An 8,694-nucleotide genomic window follows, 5' to 3' on the forward strand; every position below is an offset into this window, starting at 1 on the left:
ATTTTGCGGGCCGGGAAGGGATGTGCCAGATCAGACGCCGCAACCTCAACCCGTAAAAAAGCATATTCTGGGAACCAGATGAGATTTAGTTGGCAGCGAGATTATTTGACGCACGGGCACTCACATGTACTATGGAGCACTATAGTAGCGTAATAATCATAGCTCCCCTTCTGCGTGTGTTGGTCTTATAATTCAGACCAATAATAATCTGATAGTTCCGACCTATCAGAATAATACAGGGATAATAAGGATGCCAATAATTTTACATTCAAGCATCCTATCAAAATACCAAAATAATAACAACGGATATGATCACTTGCCGTAATACAAGAGTTTCATTGCATGTTCCAGATATTTATCAGGCCAATCATTATATCTGAATCACATATTACACATGAAATACTACGCTGTCTGACATGTACATTCCCAAAAACATTGCGATAGTAGAAAACCTATAACAACGATGATGGTGCCAATGTGACGGATGATTATTGAAATGCAGTTAGTAGCTCAACTAAATGGAGTATACCTCCAACTATCAAAATACCAAATAAAAAGTTATATGTAAAAAACGAATTACAGCAAATCTTGACCATCGCAAGAGTAAATGCTCTGTCATTACAAAACCTGCCGGTCTATTAAGACCGGAATTCAGCCTGTAAGGACTTCCTTGTAGACGATGTTCTTCATCGACGTCAGTAAGGACACGGTCGGTCTTTTTCGCTTCTTTGGATTGTCCTTTTGCTTGTTGACCTTCTCCTTCGGCTTTTCCTTCTGAATGAGTATCTTTATATTTCTTTTCGCGGTGGCTCGAGACAGAGCAACATAGAGCTGACCATGAGAGAACACGGGATTGGGTAGGTACACACCAACAATCGGGATGGTCTGCCCTTGAGCCTTGTTAATGGTCATAGCAAAGCTAAGCCTTATAGGAAATTGCTTCCTTTTAAACTTGAACGGAAACATGTCGTTTTCAGATGGGCAGAGAGGTATTCGAGGAAGGAAGACCCTCCTGCCAGCGTGTTGTCCAATCATGATTTCTGCATCAATGGTGTTCCTCTCAAAACCTCTAACAACAAGCCTAGTGCCGTTACACAGTCCATTAGCTGGATCAATGTTCCTTAGAAGTATGACAGGGCAGTTCAGCTTTAGCTTGAGTGCATGCGGAGGAAGACCGTTAGGAGTCAATCCATTCAGAAACTCCTGAGCGTAGTAGCCATATGGGTCGTCCTCTGCATTGTCAAAGCTATGGTAGATTACTTCATCTGCATGAAAATGCTCTATCATGCGGATGTTTATCTTGTCGACATTGTCGTTTGTCGTGGAAAGGATTGCGCGAGATGTCATGTAATTCGAATCAGACATGTTGTCATCTAGACTCGGAAACACGTGGTCAATAAGCTTCTCCAGGTCATCAACCTCGCCTGTAGACGGCAGACAGATGTCTTCAGGGAGTAGTATGTTGCCTTGATCGTCGACATCCTCTGTGCCATTGCCGACCCTTAGCAAGTAATCTGCAAACCACGTGTCATTATGAGCCCTCATGTTGGTGATGAGCCGAAGCTGCCGCATACCCTTCCATAGATGAGAACTTCGGAGGGTTGCATCAATTATCTGGCCCCGCGACCCCCTTCTGACGACCGGAAGCACCTGCCTAAAGTCCCCACCAAAAACAACAGTCTTTCCTCCAAAGGGTCGGTCGCGTATTCCCATAATGTCGCGCATGCTATTGTCCAATGCCTCGACCGCTTGTCGCTTCGTCATGCTGGCCTCGTCCCATATTATCAATGAGGCCATCCTTAGCAGCTTCGCGGTCCCACTCTGCTTGGTGAAGCTGCACGAGGCTCCATCATCGCAACTCAATGGGATCTTGAACCTCGAGTGGGCAGTCCTGCCGCCAGGCATGATAGAAGCGGCGACGCCCGACGTCGCGGTAGCGATACCAATCTTGCCAACGCTCCTCACCTTGGCAAGCATCGCCCTGTATAGGAAGGTCTTTCCTGTACCTCCAGGGCCATCAACAAAGAATACACCCCCATCACCACGTTCAACAGCCGCTAGTATCTCGTCGTATGCGGCCCTCTGCTCCAAGTTCAGGGAAGATGCCAATTTAGTGTCATCCATGTCAAACTCAACGGTTGATTCCTCGATGACCTCTCTTGCCTCGCCCTCGGTTGGGTCAAACGCATCATCGATGCTTGGCAGAGCGAAATCAACAATGTCTTTACCCATGGACTGCAACATACCCCTAATGTCAAGCAACACCATCTGCTCCACCTCGTTCGGGGACGTGCGTGTTCGACGATAGTCATCTGACATAGGCTCGAGGTGCCTATCCCATAAACCGCGCACGTCGCCTGGCTCGCAGTGCACCAAGATGGTTGCGAAGAGCCTCCTAAGAGAACATGGCATCGCCCACTGCTCAGCCTCAGTAAGACAGTCGTCGAGTGTGTTGTCTGCCTCGATGAGTCCCAACCTTTCAGCAGCATCTCTAAAGCTCCCACATAGCACGCCGTCCACGGTGAGCAAGTCGTCGAAGGATGTTTTGCCCGTAACATGGTTTAGCAACACACGCAGGTAGTATCGCTCCCCCTCGGCAGGATTGGCAGACACGATGCGACCTATTTGAAAACGCTCGACCCTAGGCTTCCAAAACTTCTTTTTCTTCTGCCACGTGAAGCTTCCGGGAAAATCCTTGTACAATATATGCCTAGCCCGAGGGTGTTCCTGGTTAGCCTTGAAATACTCCGTTAACATGGATTTTGAAGCATTTTCGGAGGCGACAACATTTTTCAAGTCAGCCTGCGCATTGAATGCAACCCTGTGCATATTTGGGAGATGAAGAGGCAACTGCAAGACAGGCGGGTAATTGGCGCAAAGTGGGAAGCCAAATATCCTCCACATAGCCTCCGGAGGGGTGACCCACCTTGCGTCAACGTATCTCTTGATCTCATCGATGTTACCATCGGCATCGGGCTGGTCGATGCTGAAAGAAGCCTTATCATGGCCCTTGTAAATGTACTTGTAAAGATATTTGACGGCCTTTATGCTAGAGCAGACCTCAACGTTGATGTGGCAATTGAACATCCGCAGAAGGTAAGGGTTATAAGGCACAACCCATCTGTTGTCCAACATTTTCCCTCGGACCTTAGCACAGCTTCCATCGTCTCTACGCCGATAAACTGGGTGTGAGTCCTTGCCTTGTGCTGTGTTCTCATTGAACGGGCGCGGGTATCTGCACTTGCATTCATTATCTTGCATGCAAACATTCTTCGGGTTGAGAGCACCGCAGGGTCCGTGCATCATATGTTTTACCACCAATGCATGCAATTCCGGATACTTCTGCTTGTTTGGGAGCTCTGCGGAAATTAGTCGGTCATACTGCTCCGGGACGACAAGCTTATATGTTGAATCCATGATCAACAGAAAATGTGCATGGGGGAGGCCCCTCTTCTGGAACTCGACTACGTAAACGTAAGCGACCACAACACCCAGGATATGCTTCTTGAACAACATGTATTTCATAGCCTCTAGTTTGCCGTAGAACACGCGAGCCACAATATCAGGTCGTTCTTGCGTCGTCTGACCAGGAAGCAACTCATTTGTTATCTCTTCCCATTTAGGGTTGCAAGTCATGGTCAAGAAGATGTCAGGCTTCCCGTATGTATGGACAATTGCCATGGCATCCATATGCCTCTTCTTCATGTCGCGGTCGCCAACAGGGTATGTTCCAGGGAGAACTATTCGGGTGCCAACAGCGCTTGCTCTCGTCTCCCCCGATGTGATCGCATCAACAACTCCTTTATACAAGTCGGCACGAATCTGCGTCTGGTTCTTCCTGTACCACCTCAACCGACAACTCTCAATCTTGATGTACATGTCGACCGCCCATTGCTGCAGCAGGCGTGCTCCACAGAGTATGGGATTGAAGATCGCAGGCCATGTTTGCAGCATGTAACAGTAGTAGTCTCTAACGGAGACGCATAACCTGCTATTCCCCTCTGCACATGATTGAGTACCACGAAAATGAGGATACTTTTGAGAAATAATATATTATTTGTAACCAAATCGGACACAAACGACATACCTGCATCCTCCTCATCATCATGGCCCAGTTGAGGATGTTGTACAACCTCTCATGGAACATTACGTTTAGGTAGCTTTGGGTGCCAACCTAGCTCCCCCCTTGGATAGAATAGGGGATAAGACAACGGATCATATGCTCCGGAGGTCACACATATACTGTGCCTTTTGTTGTTGTTACCACAAAGCGTTATCCTCCTGTCAAACCTTTTGGCTAGGTCACTGCCCTCAACCCAAATTGCAGCAACCTCAGTTGACAGCGGTCTATTATATCTTCTTTGGTCAAGCCTCTTATCGGTGTTTAGGTCTATCCTATAATCATCGAGGTTGTCCTTGTGTGCACCCAAACTCCTAAATTGCTGGGAGTATGGGTTTTCTTTGAGTATGTCTACTAACATCTTCACGACATCCTGGTCTAATTGATTGGTCGCCGCCTTACGATGATTAAGATTTGGGTCGTCATCATAGAAGTACAACTGCAGATGTTCAGGACGGGAGCTAGGCCCGAACGAATGCACATTGTGGTAGATGGTGCCGTGTGCCCGGAATGTGTACACCCCAGACTTCATGTTTGTGTAGTTTTCATCAAGGCTGACGCCAAGGGTTGTGAAGGCAAAATGCCCGTTGAAGAATCGTATGTTCTCCCGAAAATGTCTAGAATCTGCATCCATGCTGGACCATAGCCTCATCAACTCTGGGACTGGTTCCGGTTGCTTAAGTTCGATCTAGCCATTGCGAGAGCAGAACCCGTCAGTCTCAAACTCAAATTTTCTAGCCTTGCAGTGTTCACAGTTTGCGGCGAGTTTCAGGATGTGAGTGTTGTCTGGAATGTTTGAGTAGACAAAGTCAAATGGATCAATCTCGCTAGGATTACCACCAGTCATGGTTGCTTCGCTCTCATCATCCATGCTGCCATTATCGGATCCTACGGGCATTTGTTGAAACATCACGTTCAAAATAAAAACTGCACATAATTCTAACTACAATAAAGCCACACGACGTGCTAGTTCAGAGTTGACCATACCTTGGTTGCGAAACATGTAGTACTCCTCGTCCATCAAATTGGGACCTGTCGGCTCATCGCCCATGATGTCGCTTAGGAATACAGCGATGTCATCTGCATTGTCGTCGTGGCGAATGTGCTAGTAGACTTCATCATGTTACAAGAGGGTTGCTTATAATTACCATAAGAAAAGTGACAATAGTACATTCATACCATCGGTACGGACAGTGTAATTCGGCATGTTCGTCGAAGGGTCGCCATCAGATGAATCATCTCCTCTGGCCCGAGAGACGGGTGATGTGCGGCAGGTGAATGCCGGACATTGAGAGGTTGATTTTCCCAGGTCTGGACGGGGGATAGCGATGGATTCGTTGCACGGGGTGTTTTTCCTTCTGGCATAATTGGCCTTCCTTTGAGCACTTGACTCCCCCCTTTCAATTACTGACATGCTTTTCCGGCGTTCCATCCGCTTATCTCGTACTTTTTCATTCTGTTTTTGTCTCACATCAACCGTTACCTCCTCCTTTTTCTTCTGATAAGAAGCTCGGCTACGTTCGTTTATCTGCTCCCTTTGCTCGTTTGTTAAATTACATTTCCGCTCATTATCACGTTTCCTCCTAGCAAGATCATTATCATGATTGACACCAGACATGTCTAATGTTGAAGGGGTAAATGTTGCTTCCTCCTGCAATATTTCTGTATAGCTCGAGCTATTAGGGGGGGCTTGCTATTAACACTATTTGATATTAAGACGTACGGAGGCAGTGTCATCATACATATTCTAATTTAACGTAAATACAAACAATGTGCATTAAGATGTACCGTTAAACTGTACGCTTCGAGCATGATGGTCGCTAAAAAGTATTTTGCTATGAGCAACAACAAAAATGTAACACACATGGTGAAACTCAAGGTAATATTTTACCTGATGATGAAAGTGGACGTTTGTTTCCCTCTTCGAGAAACTTATCCTTGTTCCTCCGATAAGAAGCTCTCCGCATGGCGTTTCTACGATCTCTCTTCATTTCTTCATCCGTTTTTGGATTTGTTTCTTGGGCGTCATTCAAGATGACGTCTGTTGTCATTCAGGAGATTCACAAAATTTAAAATATAATGTATCCACAGGCCCTTAATTGATCATGGAGTCCCAACAATATGATTACCTTCTAGGTCATTGTCATTAATGAGACCAGATGTGACCGTAGTTGTAGCAGGAAATGTTGACCCATTATGTGAGAATGATGTATAGTTGGAGATAGATGGGTTGTCTTGTTAACAGAGGTTGTCAATACACATCGCCAAGTCACTGGTTAAGACAAGAGTAGTGGTACTGATTATAATTAATATAACTTTTAGAGCTCACCTGATAAATTAATGGCATTAGCATTTTCATCCTGGAATTGCCGATCTTTTTTCATTCGATATGTAGCTCTCCGCATGGCGTTTCTACGGTCTCTCTTGAGTTCTTCCTCCGTTTTTGGATTTGTTTCTTGGGTGTCATTCAAGATTAAATCTGAAGTTTATCAGGACACTCACAATTTTTAGATAACAAAACATAATCAACTCAGCAACTGACACTTTAGTACCCACAATTTGTTTACCTTGTAGATCATTGTCATTAATGAGTCCATATGTGACAGTAGCTGTTGCAGGAAATGTTGACTCATCATGCGAGAATGATGTATACCAAAATAAGCTTGTTGGGTTGACTAGTTAAGCAAAGTAATCAATACATATTGCAATCTCAAAGGTTTTGACATTAACCGCGGTACTGACTATAATTAATAAAACTTTTAAAGCTTACCTGATAAATTAAGGGTCTGTGCATTTTCATCCTCGAGTCGCAGATCTTTTTTCCGCCGATAAGTAGTTCTCCTTAGGGCGTTTCTACGGTCTCTTTTGCGTTCTTTTTCTGTTTTTTGCGCATTTTCTTTGTTGGCGTTAAAGTCATTTACTGGTGACATTCATGCCATTCTCTCAAAAACCATAGGAAACAACATAATTTGATATGAAATGAAATTGGATTAGGTCCAATCATATTACCTTGTATATCATTCGCAGAAATCATACCAGAAGTGTCCGTACCACTACAAGGATATCCCGCATCATTATGCGAGATTGATGTATAGTCCGAGCTACCTGGGTTATCCGATGGGAATGATTGGATCGTATAAACTTAAATGACAGAACCAGATGTTATTGAATCAATTACGGGACAAATATCGTCTTGTATGGGAATGTTTAGCTGTAGCCGTACAAACATATGAATGTACGAATGTAAGATAAAATAGACTTACTTGAAATACGAAGGGGACATAGATCATCTCGTGTCTGTTTGTTTAGCTGCCCAAGCATATGATCCGACCCGTTTTTGTTGAATTGTCCCATCAATTCATCTCCTATTGTATTCCGGCATAAATGCGGAGAGTAAAAATAAGATGCATAGAAGCTGATCTAGTACACTTATGTAATACGCACATAACGCACAACATTGCGAAAGTACCAACAATATACCTGGAATCACATATGAAGGTTGTTTCACGTTGGTGATATCACATAGAGAACGGCGATGAACATTATGCCCATCTTCTTGATGTTTTTTTAAACAATCTGACTTGTTTGTGCGATAAGATGCCCGCCTCCACGCGTTGATAAGATCCCTATGGTCTATCATACGTACCACATATATGAGAGTTTAAGGAGCAATATATAGTTACGTTACTATAACGAATTCTTCGCATACCGTGCCCTTTCAAATAATAATCTATGTAATCCTAAGAGTAGTCAGAAAAATCACGCCAAACTACTTACCAGTCTTTGGAAGGGAAGGCTGATTCTCCTTTTGTAACCTGACCATATCCTCATCTTTTTTCTTCCGATAAGCTGCGCGCTTCTGTGCATTGAACTGTTCCCTAGCTTGATCAGCGGATTTATTCCGTTCAAAAAATACAGATCCCGTTGCCTTCTGCTCGCAAGTTGTGTCCTCTGCAGTGTGAATAAAAGGATAAAACAATAATCCCGTACAGGTCATCTCGTCAATCTGAAAATGGGTAGGCATGCTTGGAGACTACCTTCATTTTCATCCTGTAGGTTAGTCGTATTATCCTGTTTTCAAAAGACTCAAGCATCCTGAATTTCAAAGGTTCTTGCCCTACAAATTAGAAATCAACTCAAATTGCATTAGGTTGTACATGATGGATTACACCCATAAATATTATTACTCATGTCACATGAAATAGTCTGAGTCAGTACCATTTCCATGTTGCGCTACAGGTGTGCCAAAATTCAGTGTTGTAATACTCATTGCGGACAACGAAGAATCATGAGCATCATCAATACGTAGCAATTTAGAACCATCTGTAGAGTTGTAATGTTGATGAATACAAGACAAATGAATCAAAGGAGGCATAGGATTTAGGCAACATTCCAAGAAGTACTCACACAGTCTCGTACCTAGTTCTGTTGTGGAAGTATCGTCAACATTATCAGCTATGGGTATGATGCCTGCATTGTATTCTTCAACATTTTCAACGCTCGTAAGGACTGCAACACAAAATGCCGACAGTCGATGCATGTAAGAATTTTGTGTTAGGCAACACATATAAGTA

The 8,694-nt window shown here is 44.2% G+C and overlaps 1 protein-coding gene across 1 annotated transcript; it reads right to left on the minus strand.

Annotated features, from left to right (window-relative positions):
* Positions 1-651: 651 nt before the first annotated feature.
* Positions 652-4,754, minus strand: LOC109766604 (uncharacterized). The gene is made up of 2 exons (XM_073504671.1): positions 4,244-4,754; positions 652-4,001 (listed from the first exon to the last, which is right to left on the minus strand). The coding sequence occupies exons 1-2, from the start codon at positions 4,752-4,754 to the stop codon at positions 652-654; spliced, it is 3,861 nt and encodes a 1,286-aa protein (XP_073360772.1).
* Between the last annotated feature and the right edge of the window lie 3,940 nt (positions 4,755-8,694).

Source organism: Aegilops tauschii, chromosome 7, assembly GCF_002575655.3.
Source record: "Aegilops tauschii subsp. strangulata cultivar AL8/78 chromosome 7, Aet v6.0, whole genome shotgun sequence".
Classification (NCBI taxonomy): Eukaryota; Viridiplantae; Streptophyta; class Magnoliopsida; order Poales; family Poaceae; genus Aegilops; species Aegilops tauschii.